General features: G+C 47.1%; 1 protein-coding gene and 1 long non-coding RNA gene across 4 annotated transcripts in view; one reads left to right on the top strand and one right to left on the bottom strand.

Annotated features, from left to right (window-relative positions):
• Positions 1–20,377, top strand: part of LOC138960115 (uncharacterized) — a 142,650-nt gene that overhangs the window by 3,566 nt on the left and 118,707 nt on the right. The window lies entirely within an intron of this gene.
• Positions 1–20,377, bottom strand: part of LOC138960111 (broad substrate specificity ATP-binding cassette transporter ABCG2-like) — a 61,664-nt gene that overhangs the window by 20,984 nt on the left and 20,303 nt on the right. For all 3 annotated transcript variants that reach the window (XM_070331858.1, XM_070331859.1, XM_070331860.1), the window contains 7 exons: positions 19,061–19,314; positions 18,456–18,515; positions 16,267–16,381; positions 9,847–9,999; positions 1,610–1,767; positions 1,030–1,181; positions 448–546 (listed from right to left, as the gene is read on the bottom strand). In XM_070331858.1, the coding sequence (XP_070187959.1) occupies positions 448–546; positions 1,030–1,181; positions 1,610–1,767; positions 9,847–9,999; positions 16,267–16,381; positions 18,456–18,515; positions 19,061–19,314 (991 nt within the window). The remainder of the gene's footprint in view (positions 1–447; positions 547–1,029; positions 1,182–1,609; positions 1,768–9,846; positions 10,000–16,266; positions 16,382–18,455; positions 18,516–19,060; positions 19,315–20,377) is intronic.

The following is a 20,377-nucleotide window of genomic DNA, read 5'->3' as shown; positions in this document are numbered from 1 at the left end:
TTATTCTGGCAGCGTTTTGTGGAATTCTCTCCCGGAATCAGTTCGAGTCCCAACAAGTCTCAATACTTTCAAAAAACACCTCTCATTACATTTAATGTCAAATTACGAAAAGTCACAGTGATGGAAGACTTCGTTCTGATTATTTTCATATTGATCATATCTGTCCATAAAGCATCAGTGTTTCATAACGCAAGAATGTATGTATAGCCTACAACGTGTATATAGTCATGTGAATAGTTTTTCTGCCTTGCTTATCTTTTGTAATTGTTTTACGTATGTATATATATATATATATTCAAGATTAGAATAGTCCCTCTCTGGGCGAGGGCTGGTTGAAAAGAAGCTCGTTTATATTGCTTATGCCACAACCCTCGTAAAATAAAATTTGATTTGATTTGATTTGATTTGATCTCTCTCTAAGTGCTAAAACAACCAAATTCTACTCACTTTTGACATTGGATGAGGAAGCAGCGATGGCTGTAGAATCTCCATTGATGACATCTAAGAAGAAGTCTGGGGGGTTGTTGTGTGCTTCACACGTGTAACCTGAAACACAGTCATAGAAAAATAACGAATAACCCTTTTCCTCCCCAAGGGTGTGTGTGTGTGTGTGTGTGTGTGTGTGTGTGTGTGTGTGTGTGTGTGTGTGTGAAAGGAGGATATCAGAGGCCAAGTTGATATCACACGGACAGACACCTACTTCATACTGTGTTATTTATTTTATCATATCTTTTGTTATGTGGCATGTTTTTATGGTGTTTTGGATGTTGTTGCTTTCATTTAAAAAAACAAAACAATTTGCAGCATGAGCAGCAACATGACACACCAACCTATGTTCAAATAAGAAAAATCAGAGAGACAGAGAGAGATAGAGAGAGAGTTTAGGAAGAGAAAGAGAGAGGTGGGGGTATTAAACCACCACAGCCTTATCTACTCATTGAAGTCTTCAACCAGTGGTTCTCCACTGAAACTTTGAAGAGGAGAGTACACATACTGCGCATGCATCCAAAATAAATGGCCCAAACTCACCAATGGAATCAAAGTACTCCAGGGAATCCGCGCAGGGTCCATGATAAACCGTTTCCCCGCCGGCAAGCAAGACAACCGAGTCAAACAGACGGTAGATGGAGTAGCGAGGCTGATGGATGGAGAATACTATTGTTCTCCCTTTGTGGGCCAGCCTGAGAAAAAAAAATGCAGGAAGAAGATGTGGTTACTTTTACTGTTTATTCGATAAAAGAATGCAATAAGTGCAAGTTTTTTTGCAGGCAGTTTGTCCATCAGAACAGTGAGAAAAAAAATGTATAGCAAAAGGAAGAAAGTGATAGAATGAAAAAGATAAAGATTCATCTACCGTGCTTGGTGAGCTTCCTTGAAATGCATGCATTTGTTTTGTGGGTGGAGAGGAGGGGTGAGGTGCGTAAAGACAAAACAGAAAAGAAGAGAACAGAATTTCTCACTTAAAATATGTATCTATGATCCAACGAGGGTTGAGGAGACTTAGAAAGAATAACATTATGAAAAGCAAAAGAAATCAGCAAACATTAACAAAACTGCAGATATACAGTCTCAAAACAAACCACAACTCATCACAACCCAATCCACATACTTTTGCAGAAGCAGCATGACGGCATTAGCTGTACTGGCATCCAGGCCGGTGGTGGGTTCGTCCAGAAACAGTACCGGCGGTTGTATGATCAGCTCCATGCCGATATTGCACCGCTTCCGCTCACCACCAGACACGCCACGGATGAACTCATTTCCCACCTGAACACACAGGATGATTATAATTTAAGCAGAGAAAAATATATAACTGACACAGTAAAAACAGTAAATCACTAACCAGAAGTCACCCTTCAGTCAAACCTGTCCTGACGACCACCCCTAGAACAATGCAGTAGAAGCCCCATGTTAGGACCCTCCTTTTAAAGACCTTTTGTTTTCAGATGTTCTTTTCATAACCTCTCTTACTTTCTCAGATGTGTGGGGGTCTTAAAAGAGGGGTGCCAGTGTACAGTAGAACTCCCTTTGTAACAACCCCCCAATGTAAGACTCCCTCCCTTTCAATACCATGTTTTTTCAGACTTTCTGTTCACAACCTCTGTTAATTTATCTCCAATTTAAGACCCCCTCCTTTTTAAGACCTGATTTTCTCAGATTTTTGGAGGTCTTAAAACCTGCTCACAATGATCACTCTAAAGGATCCCTGATGAGTTTTTCTTTTTCAATAATGACCACTTGTGGTCAGTCCCTTGGGTGTTTATTATGGACATTAGTCAGTCTGTTTTACCAGACACAATGTTACCAGAACCCTTGTGATGAAGCACATATCATACCTGAAGGTGTATTTCAACATATCATTGCAGACATTTGGCACCAAAATACACACAATGACACATGTACTGAATTTAACTAACTAACTAATTTGACTGCCAGTGAGATGACAAAAACAATAAAAACATTTGACAGCTGTGGGTGTTTTTTTTCATGGCGAATACGGATTTCTTTTCTTTCTAATCTGAAGTAATATGCAACGCAATGGATCACATAGCTGAAACACACATCAGTTTAGCAACTGGGTGATTGCTTTTTATCAAGCGCCTGTACTAGAGCTTGGGGATTTTTGAGAGGTTTATTCCTTCCGCACTTGTTTGGTCGATGCAACTATTTCACCATTTATCAGTCAAGTATTAGACACCCCCCCTCCCCCTCCTCTCCCAAACCTAAAACTACAATTTATGAAGCTAACAACACAGACACATTCCAAACATACAAAGTAATATACTAAGGCCGACTTTTTTCCTCGAGTTTGACCCCTGTGTCTTGTATAACAAGGGCCTAATCCGTGTATGAAATACAACAAAAATCAAAGAGACCGCCTGAGTACCAGTCAAACAACTTGTGATAATGCATGTTTCAGCTACTAGGTACTACCCTGGCCAAGTTTCCTCTCAGGACATCAAAGAGACGCCCCATAGGTTAAACCGGGTCACTGACCCCGGTGCAGGAAGTGTTTCCTCTCTCAGATCTATGACAGGGGAACCACCTCTCATAGCAAAAACTGGGTCATTGACCCCTGGGAAGAAGGTCAGTGTCTAAACAAGGCAACCCAGCTATCACAATGGACCTGCCTTTGATCTCGCGGCACACACAGAGCACACATATTTCCACTCTGTATTCAAAAATTTTAGTAATAAATTTTCATTTGATTAATATACTTACCCAACTCACATATAGCAATTAACCCTAGTTCAGTGCTGGTTACGCTGTACGCGTCCCCTTGGTAACCAAGGGAGACCACTCTAAAAAAGAGAGTGACCTATCCCATAATGCCAGACTAACTACTAGCCTGACTTCCGTATGCGCGCGCATACACCACCATCTTATCATTCCAAAACGAAGCCCAACTCACTTCTTTTTTAGACCCCCATACCACCACAGCGGGGAGGCGGGAGGGAATAAACGATGTGAGTTGGGTAAGTATATTAATCAAATGAAAATTTATTACTAAAATTTTTGATTAAATTACATATCTTACCCAACTCACATATAGCAGATTGCTATCATAGGAGGAGGGTACTCGCCAAATCAATCCACAAGAAACCGCCCTGCAGCCACCAAAAAGGGCCAAGCAGAGTGGGAATCTCGTGGAATTATGATATTAGGACCTGTCCCGCGGCTACCATAACAGATAGCGCGGAACTGTCGCCCCGTCTCAAGACACCTCTGAGGAAGAAGTTTCTAAAAAACCACCTCAGACCGCCAGTAAGCCTACCCCAGTCTTCAGCCTAAATGACCCGACCGGAGGACTGTCAAAGAGGAGGCCCATGCCCTTGCCTCATACGTCCCAGCTACAGAGAGAGGCAAAACTGCCCTAACAACCCCAGACTATGTTTATCAGCAGGTAAAAAACCTGTCTGAACAAACTGGAGAAACACCTTGGTTCAAATTAATCTCACAATATCCTTACACCTTGCTGTGTTAAGTGATATCCTAAAAGATTCTGGCCTCCTGAACCAAGCCAACATCTTGCCAGTATCTAGCCTACAGCAACAAAGGCTGGCAGACCGAAAGATCTGAACTGCCGGGCACCAGATACGTCCCGTAGGTAAACATTTTAAAAGGCATTTCCTGATGTCTAGTAAACGTGTACTATAATAGCGGGTACCTAAAATATCCCGCCATAGAAACTCAAGCCTAAATTCTCGCATGTTCAATGAGCTGCGTAAATGACTTACGTAAGTATCTCAGACTTGAGAACAGGTAAAAAAGAGGCCCACACTCTGACTTCTTGAGTCCGTGCTGCCTGAAGAAGGACGACTGATTGCCCCCCCCCCCCTTTTCTTGCCACCACTGTAGGCATGCCTAATCAACGTGGCAGACCATCTAGCTAAGGCTGACTTCACCAAGTCAATGCCTCCACGAGAATTGATGGAAATAAATAAAAAACCCTGTTCTGATGATCTAAACGAATCAGAGCGAGTAAGAAAAAAATTCAACTTGAAAAGTTCAAAAGGCTAATAGGGCTCTAGCAGAGCCGAAATAAAGCAAAAAGGATTGAATTGTATTATCAGAGCTGGTTCCTCAGGTTTCTGAATACTCGTCCGAAAATCGAACAAAACCTAAGCACTATAGATCAGTCTTTCTCCAAAGAAAAGTCTATAGCAAAACCCGATAGAAAACGAACTTACTCCCACTTCCCTCAGAAGTTACCAGAGTAAGTATGACCGCTTCCCGTGTTAAGATTAGTAAGGCTAATTTGCCAGGGATTCAACAAACCAATCTCAAAAGCTCCAAAACTAGGAGCCAATCTCAAGTCGGGACTGGAGATCTGCTTTCAGCCACCCAAAAGGGAGGCTTCCCTAGTCACGCTGGCTACAAAGAGCCCACGAGAAAAAAATTTTCCCGCCTGGCCAGTTCAGTGCAACTGATATCGCGCAACGTCTCACAACAGAGACATGGGAGAAAATTCGGAAAGCCAAAATAGGAGGTTCGCCACCTGCAATGAACGGAGAGAAGTGGAGTTCTTTCCGTTAATATTACGTCCTTTGCTTCAAGCCAGTCAATGTGACATGAAAACTAAGACGCTGACCCCTATGGGATCTCTAGACCCAATCCGGAGTTGAGGCAGAAGCCCCTGAGCGTCTCCATGACTCCCGAACAGTAGACACCCGTGTGGCTCAAGTGCAAACAACGGCGCCCTCCCAACAGCCCTAAAGGCCTTAAGGGCTGTCAACCAAAGAGAATGGGCCCATAGTGTGCGACCCACAAGCCGCACACAGTAAAATCGAGAGTATAAACCGGGAACGGGGAGACGAACCTTTAGCAGAAGGTGATAGTACCATGAGGCAAAAAACTTCTATCAGCGGCACCTCCAACACCACCAGAAGGAGTAGAAGCGCATAGAGAGATAGAGTCCAAACCGTGTGGACCTACTCGGCCAACTGACTTAGAGAGTCTGCCAAGCCAAAGAGCCTCTCCGGAAGGTACTTCACTGCTAAAAAGAACTCGTGGTGGTAACACCACAACCAAATCTCGCATGCCCGATGTGACCACACTAAGGAGCGAGATGCCCCCCCTTTGCTAAATGAGAAACCAGGCCACTGAGGTGCTGTCTGACTGAAACAACACATGTTATCCCCTGACATTTGTGCCCCCAAAAGTGGAAGAAAACACCCGCACGATCTTCGTAAAAGACCCAAGGAAGGACCCCAATAAAGTGAAAGTCCTAATCCGCCTCCGGCCGCTGTGTAAAACACGAAGGCAGAAAGAAAAGTGAAACCAAGCACTCATACTCCAGTTGACATAACTGTCAATAGTATGACCGAAAACGTGCTAATGTTTGCCCACTGAACCCGACCAGTAAGAAGCCCCGAGGGTATAAAATGGTGGGTATTTGGCAACGTGACAAGCCGGGAAGAAGCTAACAGCAGAAGCTGAGAACAGCCAGCTTAGCGCTTTTCCTTGATAAGGCAGACCGAGGGCTTTTCTTTGCTGTGAGCTTCCCTTTGATAGGAAAGAGTCCACTCGCAAAGAAGAGGAAACGAAAGAAAATCCTCACGCAAGGGAGAGATTAACGACTCCCAACCGACCAATACTGTCGGCCGAGGCCTTCTCCCATGCGAACAGCAAAGCTAAATCCTTTATAAATGTGTCTTCTACAGCCCGGGGAAAATTGTTCTCACAAACAGACAGTTTCCCCTTGCTATACACATCCCAAAAAAGGACGCCCGTAGGCAGAACAAAAGAAAACCTTAAGTTCCTAGGCTTGGCGCTAACCGAGCCTACGCAAAACGCTCAGCGAGCGATGCGCTACTTGAGCGAAAGACGCCAGCTAAAGCCACACCGCAACAGGTGCTCAGCCAAGCGCTGCTCCGAAGGAAGAAGAGAGGAAGTAGACTCATAAGAAACCTTCCGCAATTCCCCCACCGCCGATGAAGGAGCTAAGAACTAGCCGTACAAAGACTTCCCTTCAAAGGCTCAAATCAGCTAAAGGAGCCGCAAACCGCAGCAATCAAAGCCTCCCCAAAAGCTGCCAGCAAAGGCAGAGGTGGGGCCAACCAAAAAGAGGTATCACCCTCTGCCACAGAAGCCCCATCTTCTATACCCTCATCATCCTGTTCAGCAGTATCCCAACGAACTTCGAAAGGATGAGAACCGGCCACCAATCCCGACAGGGCAACACATGCCAAGAAGAGGGAAAGGCAGGGAAAAACCCCTGAAGCCGGAACTTCGTGAACAGATTCTCCATCCACCTGCCTCCTCCCAGCTGAAAGACTGGAAGAGGAAGTGAACGCAGCCTGTGTAACGGCAGAGGAACCGCAGTAACGGAACCTAAAGCCGAAGGCTGACGAGAGCCGCCTACCAAACACCACAGTGTTAACGGCCGAAGCCACAACCGCAAAAACGGAAGCGGAACCGGCCGTGGATTGCTGCCGTTTCAGTTGCAAGCACCCCTGCACTTGAACTTAGACGGCAACAGGAACCCGACGCCATCCGTCAAAGCGAAAGCACCATCGTCCAGACAGCTTTCATGCACCTCAGCGCAAAACGGAAGTTGACGCCCTGCTTGACTGCCATAGTCAAACAGAGAGCCATCTTTACTGTCTTCTTCCTGCCCCCAGGGCGGAAGCAGAAGCCGCACAGACTGACCAACGTCCAACGACGCGGCAGAAAGCCACAACCTTCCGTACGCTCTACAGTGTCCCTACCCCCCCCTGACCGGCCGCTTAGCGGCGATGGCCAGACGGGGTATCAGAACTTTCACCCGTGAGCTCGATGCCCGTGGCTACTTTTGACTGTAGACGCGCTACACTTTCCCCGGAGAACCCGGGTACTCATGTAGCAGACCAACCCTGTGACAGTGACCCCCTGCTTGACTGCCATAGTCAAACAGAGAGCCATCTTAACTGTCTTCTTCCTGCCCCCAGGGCGGAAGCGGAAGCCGCACAGACTAACCAAACGTCAAATGACGCGGCAGAAAGCAACAACCTTCCGTACGCTCTACAGTGTCCCTACCCCCCCCTGACCGGCCGCTTAGCGGTCGATGGCCAGGCGGAGTATCAGAACTTTCACCCGTGAGCGAAACGCCCATGGCTACTTTTTACTGTAGACGCGCTACACTTTCCCCGGAGAACCCGGGTACTCGTGTAGCAGACATACCTTGTGACAGCGAACCACCAGGAGACGGCACACCCAACGAAAGTGGGATAACCTTGTCCCCATCCTGAACAGCGAGACATCCGCTCTGGTCACCACAGCGGAAGGGCCCGCCACAAACTTGGCCAAAAATGACGATCCTGTCACCCCGGGAGGGAGTGCCCGGAGTTCAGCTCGCGTAGACGAAAATTCTTCCGCCAGTGAAGATACCTGTGAACAAAGTGCAAGCAAAAGCGAAGCCACGACCGCGGCCGCCAGCCCAGAAAACAGCAGGAGCAGAAACCGCTTTAGCCGGCTCAGCAACATGAGCGGCCATAACCAAAGGCTACTCCGGCAAAATGGCCGCCGACAAAATGGCGGCATACGGCATGTCTAGCAAAACATCAACACATTAGCCTGAGTCAAGTTCAAACACCGCCGACGGTTTGTTTAGATTATCTAGGCGTCTTTTCGGAGGAGAGGACTCAGCAGAACCTGCTTAGAACTCTGCCCCAACCAAACGGTATCAGCCATAGCAAGACAGACTTGGTCAAAAAATTTCAGAAAAAAATTTCGAAAAATTTCACAAGTCCAAAATGGCCAAACCACGCCTTAAAACAAGTACAAGACAAAGAACGATCTCACCTCAATACAGTAGCAAGGTAAGACGACGAAAGAAAACCAAGGAGAAGAAACCCGGTCCCACAGACCAAGCAACATCGGCTGAACAACAGCCAGAGCGTACGTAAATGCGACCAGCCAGTCTGACGCTGAGTTTTGGAATGATAAGATGGTGGTGTATGCGCGCGCATACGGAAGTCAGGCTAGTAGTTAGTCTGGCATTATGGGATAGGTCACTCTCTTTTTTAGAGTGGTCTCCCTTGGTTACCAAGGGGACGCGTACAGCGTAACCAGCACTGAACTAGGGTTAATTGCTATATGTGAGTTGGGTAAGATATGTAATTTAATCTTCCTTTGATGTGCGGCTAATTTTCATTCTTCGACCGTTTGTTACCACCGGTATACTTTTTTAATTTTGGTGCGCCCAATGGGTGACTGGAATACAATTTTTTTTTAAAAGAGGGGGGTGCACCTTATGCGCTGTAGCGCCTTGTAACCCGGAAAGTACGGTACACAAGAAATTCTACCCCTTCAGTATGGAAATTAACACCAGAATCTCACGGGTCAGTCATGAACACACTATTCAAACCAATGTCTTCTGTGACACTCAGTATCAAGTGGCATCCCTCAAGTTCTTGCCATGAAAGAGAATCCCTTTTGAACCATTTTCCCCCTCCAGTCATGGCAATTAAATGTTTCCACCTTCGCCCACATTGCTGATATAATGGAGGGTGGGGTGGGGAGGGGGGGGGGGGGCTGGGTTTGAGAGAAAACATCTTTTGAGATATAAAAAGATGACTTGAAGTGCAGGAGAGATTGCTCCAAACACATCCTTGCCAGGGCATTCAAAAGCAGAATGGGGAAAATGCACTCAGCTGAACAGTACATTAAAGTGTACCCAAGTCACGTCCCAGTTTCCACCAGAAATCTTTTGTTCCCATTTAGGACCACAGCAGTGAATTATGTGCAGAGGGATTTGTCAATGTTATTTAACCAAACCCCTTTGTGTTTTTGTGTGTTTTTGTGTGTTTTTTTTAAGATGTAGGTCATATGTTAAACATAGGAGCATCATTCATCATCGTTCCTTTGAGAGTAGCTCTTCATCTCGGAGCATCATTCAGTCATTACTTTATTGCTGTACTAAGTACACTTGTACGCTGACATAGTCTGACTGTTTTATAACAACACTTATATTACAATCACAATACCAAGTCATAGCTGCAACGGTCTTTATAGTTTTACAGTGCACTTACCTAACTTACCATGGCTCAGCAGAACTCTAGTCAGTTAAGTTGCATATCAAATCATGAAGCAGTATGCTGCATGCTTTTTCAGAAAGATGCAAGCGAAACAAGCAGGTCTTTTCTTGCCAGCAAAATGTGTACATGACTTCTAGTTCTAAGCCTGTTTATTTCAAGTGATAAAAGCAATACATATATTATTACTAAGCGCACATACTCACTTGTACACACTGGTGAGTAAAACTGTGCCTTAATCAACAAATAAGACGTACCGAAAACAACAATTTTGCTGTGATTTAGTGATTGCATAATGCGACATAGGCTAAAGATTTGTAACCATGGTTACCTTGGTGTTAGCACAGCCTCCCAGCCCTAGCTCCAGCACCACCTGGTCCACTCTTGCCTCTCGCTCCTCTTTCTTGATGTGTGTGGGAAGTCGCAGAGACGCTGAGAACTGGAAGTTCTCCCGCACTGTCAGCGTTCCCATGACGACGTCATCCTGTACACAAAGACACAAACATTTAATGTTAAGTATTAGTACATAACAGTTTGAAAAATAACTCAGTTATTTCGGGCGGGGATGTAGCTCAGTTGGTAGAAGCTGGATTTGTATACTGTTGGCCGCTGTCAGCGTGAGTTCGTCCCCACGTTCGGAGAGAAATTAATTTCTCAGAGTCAACTTTGTGTGCAGACTCTCCTCGGTGTCCGAACACCCCTGTGTGTACACGCAAGCACAAGACCAAGTGCGCACGAAAAAGATCCTGTAATCCATGTCAGAGTTCGGTGGGTTATAGAAACACGAAAAATACCCAGCATGCTTCCTCCGAAAACGGCGTATGGCTGCCTAAATGGCGGGGTAAAAAACGGTCATACACGTAAAATTCCACTCGTGCAAAAAAAAACACACGAGTGTACGTGGGAGTTTCAGCCCACGAACGCAGAAGAAGAAGAAGAAGAAACTCAGTTATTTCAAAATTGTTATCTGATCATAAAATCATCACATATGTCATTTTCAACTGTCATCTTGGCAGTATTAATACATTCAAGTTTTTCTTTCAAACACAGCTCAGTAATTTCAAAAATGTTACCTGATCATTATACAGTGGTCGCCGCTTAATAAAGCCACTTCTGGACCGACGAAAAATGGCTTTAATAAGCGGCGGATTTATTAACCGGCAGTCCAGGAATACGTCATTTTCGAAAGAAAAAAAAATCTTCTCTTTTGTTTACGTCACTCAGTCACTTTCTTTCGTCATTTACACTTGTTTGAATCTAAACAAAACTTCACGAAGGATGTTTAACTTTTGTTTTAATTATGTACATGTACGTGTACTTTGATCATTTGCTGAAACCATCTGAGAAGACCCTCCTCAACTTCTTTTTCTTTACCAAACCGCTGTCGTTTTCTTATTGGAGAATCTTTTTCGGCGCTTTCGTGATTTTTCTGAGAAAACTGGCTTTAATAAGCGGCGGGTTGGGTTTATTAACCGGCTTTTTCTAATACATAAGATATAGTGATAAATCCGGACCGTCTGAAATGGAAAATTTCCTAAATAAATTATCATTTAATTAATATACTTACCCGAATCACATTAGCATTGAGTCACCTGAGATGCTTATCACTGAAAAACGCTTACCCGGCTAAAGAATTTAAAGGGAAGCAACCCCATCACCAAAACGAAAGTGAAAGTAGCTTTGGTAATGGGCCAGTACACCGGGAGTTACCTCCCATACGGGTGTATGCCACGTCACTTCCTCTAGGAACACGTGCCTATTATCATACGGCTTTAAAAAATCTTAAAACCATAAGCGGGGCAGGTGGGAGGGAATACAGTATGTGATTCGGGTAAGTATATTAATTAAATGATAATTTATTTAGGAAATTTTCCATTTAATATCATATTCTTACTCCGAATCACATTAGCAGATAACATCAACAAGGCGGTGGGCTAGAAATGAATCAAAACTCACCATCAAGTTCTGGACAGGAACTGGCCTGCTGCTATGAGCGCTGGAAGGCCTCTGGAGCCATCCTGTCGAAGAGCTGTGACGTCCCGAAGATAAAAGTTTATGAAAACATCTTCGGAACGCCAATACGCAGTTGTCAGCACCTCCTCTAGACGTCTGGAGCGCAGAACTGCCAGAGAGGATGCCCACGCCCTCGTCTCATGGGCTCGGGCCGAGTCAAGTGGCAAGGAGGGCATAACCCCCCCCCTCTTTGTGCGCCTCCACTCATAAGCCTGCTTGATGAGCGAGGACACCCACCGGGCCAACGTTACCTTCGACAAATCTTTCTCGCGCCTAGTAAGGAGAGAGATAAACAACAACTTCTGAGAACTAGACCGAATCGGCTGAGTCCGGGCTAAGTACAGACGAAGTGCCCTCACAGGGCAATTGACCGAATCGGGGTCACCCGGGGCCAACGCGCTGGTCAGAGCCTTAACTCTAACCAGCGGAGAGGCCTGCCCCGGAGACTGATTCTTGGCCAGGAAATCAGGCCGGAAACGCAAAGATGCGGAACCGTCCGGCTCAAAGGAGATATCTCCAGGCTGACCCGACAGGGCGTGGACCTCGCTACCCCGTCGGGCCGTAGCCAACAAAAGGAGAAACAGCGCTTTGCGAGTGACATTGAACAGACTGGCCTCGCTTAAAGGCTCAAAATCCGCAGAACGAAGGAATTCCAGGATTAAAAACAAGTCCCACTTGGGAGCGGGCAAACGAGCTTTAGCTTCCTTAAGAACAGCCCCTTTAATGACTGCAGCTATAACGCCCCCGACTCGAACAGAACGACCAATCTGCTGAAGAGTCGCCGAGATAGCGGAGCGCCGGACCCTCAACGAGGAGACTGAGGCGCCCTGTGAAGACATGAAAGAGAGGTGGTTAGCGACCTGAATAGAGCGCGGAGCCACCGAACTCACCCCTCTAGCTGAACACCAGGCAGTCCATGCCTTCCAGTGGGAAGCATAAACTGAAGAGGTGGACGCTCTATGCGAGCGAGCCACCAAGTCCAGAGTCAAAGACGACGCCCCAGAGCGCTTCAGCGAGTCCCGAACAACTTCCACACGTGAAGCTTCAGAAGACTGGGCTCCTCGTGTGGAATGCCTGTTCGGGGCTGCACTAGTTCCCCTCGCACGAGTGCGAGAGGAATGGGGGGCCCTTGGGCAAGCCGAAGAAGATCTGGAAACCAGACCTGCGACGGCCACAGAGGAGCGACCAGAAGAAGAAGGGCCGGCTCCTCCATCTCCGCTTTCCGGATTACTCGGCTGAGTAACGGAAAGGGAGGAGTCTGAAGATCTGTATGTGCCCCCCAACCCTCCCTGGACGCATCTGTAAAGAGGTCCAGGTCGGGGAGGGGCACGACGATCGGAACACCTCTGCAGACCCACTCCGTGTGCAACCACGGAAGGGTCGCAGACTGGAACCATCCCTGCAAAGGGATGAGGGCGTCCCAGTCCACCAGAGGAGAGTCCACAAACGGCTTCAGCGCGAACTGAAGCGGACATTTGTGGACCCGGCCCAGTGAAACCAGAAGAGCCATAGACTCCATCTGCCCCAAGATGGAGGCGAGCGAGCGGATGGAAGCCATCAGGAGAGGTAAAGTGGAGCGAATCTGAGCTTGGAGCTTGTCCACCCTTCTCTGAGAAGGCTGGACAGTCCAAGCGACCGTGTCGAAAGACATCCCCAGATAAGTGAATGTCTGTGACGGGGTCAGCTCCGACTTTACCCGGTTGATCGAGAACCCCAACCAGTTGGATTCTCGAAGAACCGTGAGGGTATCCTGCGAACAGCCGCTCTGGGACTGGTTCATGATGAGCCAGTCGTCCAGATAAGCCCGCAGACGGATACCCTGGGACCTCACCAGTGCACAGACCTGTCTCACCACCATGGTGAAAATCCACGGTGCGAGAGACAGCCCGAAAGGGAGTGCGCGAAACTGGTAGATCTGATCTCCCCACCGGAAACGAAGCCATTTCCGGTCGGTCGGATGCATAAGAATGTGAAAGTATGCGTCCGTGAGATCGATCGAGGTCACCCAGTCTCCTGGGCGGAGAGAGTCTCGGACAGAGGCTGGCGTCTCCATCTTGAATTTTATCTCCCTCAAGAAAGTATTGAGGAGAGATAAATCCAACACGGGACGCCATCCTCCTGATGCTTTGGGAACAGCGACCAGACGCCCGTAAAATCCCAGGGAGCTGTGGACCCGAACTCTCTCCACCGCGCCCTTCTGCTCCAGGGAGGCAATTTCCGACTGCAAGACGGAACGTGCTTCCTGCGAGAAGGGGGGCTTGAACCGCGGAGGCACTCGGGTAAGAGGCGCCTTTTCCTCCCGCCAGAGTAGACGGAAGCCCGAACTCACCACTCCCACAATCCGTTGGCTGTCTACTACCGACATCCAACGAGAAAGTGCCCGGGAGGGGCCTCCCGCCATCACCAAGGTGGAGGGCGGGAGGGAGGTGAGATCGGGAGCGCTTCATTGGGGGTGTGGCTTACTTCCAGAGCCGCCACGCCCCCTCCCCGATGCCGTCCTCTTCTTCCCACCACGAGCGGCCGGCGAAGCCTGCCGCTTCTGAGCTGGCTTGGGGTTAGACGATGTCTGAGCCTGCTTCTGTTTAGAAGGCTGAGACTGTTTCACCCCCTTCAGAGTGTAGTCAAGGAACTGACTGTCCTTGTTTGACTGAATCTCCTTCTGTCTGGCATCCAGTGCCAGCGGACAGAAGAGAGACTCCTCTGAGACCGGGGAGACTCTCAAGGTCTCCCTAGTAGCCAGCTCCGTGAATTGGGACTGCGAGAGGAAGAGATCCCTCCTGCAGAGTACCGCTTGGGTGTACTGCAGGGAGGAAAGACGCAATTGTTCCTCATTGACCTTGGCCAATGCGGTCAAAAGCGCAGAGACATCGTCCGCATTCTGTTCTTCACTGAGAGTGAAAGGAACTAGCGAATCGGTCAATGCCCGAGACAGAGCCCGAACGAGAGTCTCCGCAATGGAGGACAGTTCGATCTGCCGACGTCCAACCTCCTCAGCAGAGAGGAGGGAAGCCTCGGAAACCGGCAAAACCGAATCACGCTTGATCGGTTTAGTCAGAAGAGGCAGCAATTCCCGGGAAACCGGAAGGGTAGCCCTAGGGAGTGCAAAAGACGCCAGCCAATTCTGGCTCTGATTGGGCATGCCAAGCTTCCTATTGGCCGTAGGCACGAAGGAAGAGGCTTGGGCAGCTGAAGCCACCCACTGCTGAGCTGATTCCGGAACTGGACCTGAAAGCCGGAAGGCGCACGCTGTAATCCACTATCTGGTATCCGGAAGGAACCACCAGAAGAGGAAGAAGCGTTTCCGGCCGAAACCGGAAGTGTAGTCAACGGAACCGCAAAATGCGGAAGTGAAGACTGCACTGGTTGACTTCGCGATCCGGAAGGACCGGAAGTCAGTGAATACTCCATCCTGCCGCGACCGCCGTAGCGTGCCGGAGCGGACGGATCATCACTTCCGGCAAGTGCCGGAAATGCGGCAGTCGAAACCGACTGCCGCCGCTGTTCGAACAAGTCCGGGGCCTCGTAGGTTATCGCCGGAAATGAAAGATCAGCAAGGTATCGGTCGTGACCCGATGCGAAAGAGCTGTCCCCCGAAGGAGAACGTCCAGGCGCCTGACGAGGGCTATCGGACCAGCTCTGCTTACCAACCGACGCTGAAGAGGGAGGACGCTGCTCCAAGCCGGAAGTGGGGGACAAAGACACGGAAGCCAATGCCCGGACGTCACTGCCAGATGCCGGAAACGCCGAACTGCTGGTGAAATTCTGCCTGCACCAAGCTGCGGATTTCTGGAACCAGTGACTTTAACAGAGAGGAAACCAACGCACCTTGTCCAGGTGCTAACAAAGAAGACGAAGTCTCCGATGTAGAGACAGGTGCAGAAGTAACAGTAGCGCTAGGCGCCGCAAAAGAAGCAGGTGAAAAAGACGTATGATAATAGGCACGTGTTCCTAGAGGAAGTGACGTGGCATACACCCGTATGGGAGGTAACTCCCGGTGTACTGGCCCATTACCAAAGCTACTTTCACTTTCGTTTTGGTGATGGGGTTGCTTCCCTTTAAATTCTTTAGCCGGGTAAGCGTTTTTCAGTGATAAGCATCTCAGGTGACTCAATGCTAATGTGATTCGGAGTAAGAATATGATATTAAATCGGCTTTTATAAGCGGCTGGCTCTATTAACCGCGGTTTTATTAAGCGGCATCCACTGTATCATCACATGCCATTTTCAATTGTCATCTTAGAAGCACGAAGTATACCGAAATACTATGTTTGTTAGTTTTCTTTTTGTTTTAAGTCTTTTAACAAATGAATAAAGATGGTTACTATTATACCGCAAACCTTACTTGTACAGAACATTACAGTTCAGAAAAGTACTACACATCATGTAATATCATAAAGATCTAAATCTCTGTTGTCCTCTTGTCGTGGGATTGCAATGCTAAATAACCCAGCATTGCAATAGCAAGACTTCAATACTACAGGCGCGTGAACTTGAAAGTCCACATCCTAACCTGCACACATACTCCACAGAAATTACATCCTGCATACAAATGATACAGGGACATGAAAGAAAATGCAATGATTCTTTCTGCTCAACTCAGCTGAATCGTACTGTTAAAGAACAACTTCTGTTTATCCTACACTCAGATAATAAAGTTATCTCATAATGAATCAAATCGAGTTGAATTAAAATCATAAAAAGATCAGTGTATTCTACTAATAATATAATTTACTGCTCACCTGTACAACATATCCCACCATGCATTTGAAATTCTCCGGTGGGGGGCCGCCATCAATCAAGAGGTCACCGTCAAGTCCATTTGGATCCTTGCGACCGGCCAGAACATCTAGCAGCCTGAATAGAGGGGTAAGCACACAACAATGAAGGCACACACTATGAAATTGGAGTGTGAGCAAATGAATTGAAGTTAATTCAGGCATGGGAATTCCAAAATAGAAAAAAAACGGTGAAAATAGGCCGAGGTCCAGGCCGGCAGAGCCCCGTTGGGGGTACCAGGGGGACCCCAGAAGGAAAACGAATTTTAGCATTTTAGACCGATATTTTGATAGTTCTCGCGTAAGCAAATAATGGATAGAGAGACAATAGTATACATATAATTTAATTTACCTTTTTTTTGCCGCGGAAATTTGGTTACTTGCGCTGAAACGTAATTTTCTTTTTGCGGAAATCCGCGATTTCAAGGACAATTCCCATGCCTGAAATTACCAACATCAGTGACAACTGACATCACCTAGGGCGGGGATGTAGCTCAGTCGGTAGCGCGCTGGATTTGTATCCAGTTGGCCGCTGTCAGCTTGAGTTCGTCCCCACGTTCGGCGAGAGATTTATTTCTCAGAGTCAACTTTGTGTGCAGACTCTCCTCGGTGTCCGAACACCCCCGTGTGTACATGCAAGCACAAGACCAAGTGCACACGAAAAAGATCCTGTAATCCATGTCAGAGTTCGGTGGGTTATAGAAACACGAAAATACCCAGCATGCTTCCTTCGAAAGCGGCGTATGGCTGCCTAAATGGCGGGGTAAAAACGGTTATACACGTAAAAGCCGTGGGAGTTTCAGCCCATGAACAAACAAACAAACAAACATCACCTGAAGTTCACAGTTATAGCGAGCCCCCCCCCCCCCCCACACACACACTGTCTTGTGAGTACAGGGGAACCTCCCTTTTAACACACCCCAATTTAAGAATTCCTCCCTTTCAAGACAAGTCCTGTGTTTTGTTTTTTCCAAAAGATTATCTGTTCATGAACTCTGCACATCAACCTCCATTTTAAGACTTCCTCCTATTCAATTTCAAGACCTGATTTTCTCAGATTAGTTTAGGTCTTAAAACTAATAAAAAGAGGGTTTCCACTGTAACAGTTAAACAAACAGAAACAAGAGGCGAAGCCTTCAAGGCTCACGTAAGAAATCGACAAACAGTAACACAAACTCAATCACTCCGTCACACATACACACACACACACACAGTAAGCATAGGTGACACTGTGCAAGAAAGCGAGACACTAGATCTAGATCTGTCTGTCTGCATGTAGCCTGTAACTTACAGGGACATGACTGCCAACTAGTCTCGGTCCGCTCAAAATAACAATGACCGAGACTTTCAGTAATTCCTTCGCGTGACGTCTAACCCTCTTACTTAATAATGTGACGTCTTCAAATGACGAAATGTTAAAGTTTCTACCACAGACATACACACGCACACACACACACACGCACGCACAGACAGACAAAGTTACGATCGCATAGGCTACACTTACGTGAGCCAAAAAAATCAGCATGACAATGCACTGGAAAGTGGATGAACAAATTGAATAATGTCACTGCTGTTTTTGTTGTTGTCTCAATTAGAACTGTCTTGTCAGACTTGTCTCCAGTATAGCTGTTTCTTGTTTGTACTTTGTAATTGTAAATTACTGAACAATGAACTTATATATATTTGAATAAAAATCAGACCTACTAGAAGTTAGAACACACACAGACGGTCGCAGAGGCGTGGTGTTAAGACGTCGGCCTCCTAATCGGGAGGTCGTGAGTTTGAATCCCGGTCGCTGCCGCCTGGTGGGTTAAAAGTGGAGATTTTTCTGATCTCCCAGGTCAACTTATGTGCAGACCTGCTAGTGACTTAACCCCCTTGTGTGCATGTACACGCAAGCACAAGACCAAGTGCGCACGGAAAAGATCCTGTAATCCATGTCAGAGTTCAGTGGGTTATGGAAACACGAAAATACCCAGCATGACTACTCAACGAAAGCGAAGTGAAGCTGACTATGCTCTCAGAGTATAGTTTGGGGAACCCAAATGGGCAAACGAGCTCACGTCACCAGAATTTCTGGAACGCTAAAGAAGAAGAACAACACACACTCACAGTCACACACACAAACCTCAATTACAAAATGTTATACTTACGATGACTTTCCACTGCCTGTAGGTCCAAGGATGGCGTTCATCCCAGGTTTGAAGATTGCACTGAGTAGAAACAACAGAATTCAACTTCACCAACCATGAATGTCATGAATGGATCAGGATTGATACATTGCAGGAACCTTTTTAGGTTATCATCGTAACGGAAACGAGAGAGCGCAACCCCAAAATTAAAAATGTTAATAATAGGAATTATTGGATCCTAGCCTACCCTCCTATTTCTAAGGAAGTCAGTGAGTTAGTGGGGTTAGGGGGGCGGTTGAAAAACAGGAAGCAACCGAGTGACACCCCCAGCCTTCCCCCACACGCGGATCCCCCAATGAAAGAAACAACATGTTTAAAGCTGACCCATAACAATTCATCTTTTCATCTACCAATTAAACTCTAGTCTGTCAGTCTCTCTCTCCCTTCCCTATTTTCAATTTAAAACACCAAAACTAAAGGGTTGGATGAATAAATTAAGCTTGAATTGTTGACAATATTTAATATGAAAAACACAGCAATATAAATATATAAACAATGGTGGGTGTGCAGTGCAATGCGTGTAGTTCAAGGTGACTGGTATCAACATCAAACAGTTTCATTCTTACTCAATGTTTTTGAGAATTCTCTTGGGCTCCAGAGCGCCGCAGCAGGCTTTGTTCTTGACGAAGACATCGTAGCAGATATCATGACAGCTGAGCGTCGAACCCTTTACCTCTGTGGACATAGATAACGCTTCCTCGGCTTTCACGTTCTGTTTGTGATCATGCATCTCCATCTTCCTAGTACCAGCGTCTCCTGTTCCGTATTGCCGCCCTGTGTTGGTACTAGAGCCGACGCCGTCGTTTGAGATCAAGTTGTCCTGAAACGGAGATACCGAGTTGGAATACCGAGTCTAAATGAACTCTTGATTAGTGAAAACGGAGTGGCAAAACTCTTAAGAAACCTGAACCCCTCCAAAGCCCCTGGCCCCGACAACATACCCAACACAGTACTAAAGATATGTGCAGATTCCATTGCCCCATCCCTCACCCTGATCTTCAATCTTTCAGTCAGCACAGGCCAAGTCCCATCTGACTGGCGCTCAGCGAACATCTCTTCCGTGTTCAAGAAAGGCGACAAGAACAAAGCAGAAAACTACTGCCCCGTGTCCCTAACCTCGGTAGCCTGTAAGTTGCTGGAACACATCATCTGCCGCCACCTACACACTCACCTTGAGAAACACAACATCCTTACCAGCAGAAACCATGGATTTAGAACCGGACACTCCTGCGAGACCCAACTACTTACCACTATGCAAGACCTCCTCCACTCAAACGACCAGGGAAGGCAAACTGACATTGCCATTTTGGACTTCAGTAAGGCCTTCGACACAGTCCCCCACCACAAGCTGCTCGGCAAGCTGGACCACTACGGTGTCCGTGGACCCATCCACACCTGGCTCTCCAATTTCCTGACAAAGCGGAAGATGAAGGTGGTGCTGGAAGGAGAAGCAAGCGACGAAGTCCCAGTCATTTCGGGAGTCCCACAGGGAACGGTCCTTGGACCTCTTCTCTTCCTTGTGCACATAAACGACCTCCCCGATCAAGTGAAGGCAAACGTACGACTCTTCGCAGACGACTGCCTACTCTACCGTGACATACGCTCATTCCAGGACCACATCGAACTTCAAAAAGACCTTAAGAACCTAGAGTGCTGGGCAGAACAATGGGGCATGAGATTCAACGCGCAGAAATGCTACATCTTATCCACCAAACCCAAATCCCAGTACTTCTACACACTGGACAATACCATCCTTAAACACGTCAGCCAGAGTACCTATCTCGGCATCCAAATATCCTCCGACCTAAAATGGTCACCCCACATCTGCAACATCTGCAACAAGGCAGGGTCCGTCCTCGGATTCCTACGAAGAAACCTGCACA

The sequence above is a fragment of the Littorina saxatilis genome, linkage group LG2, assembly GCF_037325665.1.
Source record: "Littorina saxatilis isolate snail1 linkage group LG2, US_GU_Lsax_2.0, whole genome shotgun sequence".
In the NCBI taxonomy this organism is placed as follows: domain Eukaryota; kingdom Metazoa; phylum Mollusca; class Gastropoda; order Littorinimorpha; family Littorinidae; genus Littorina; species Littorina saxatilis.
Note: the sequence above shows the minus strand (reverse complement) of the source record. Positions and strands in the feature narration are given on the sequence as shown.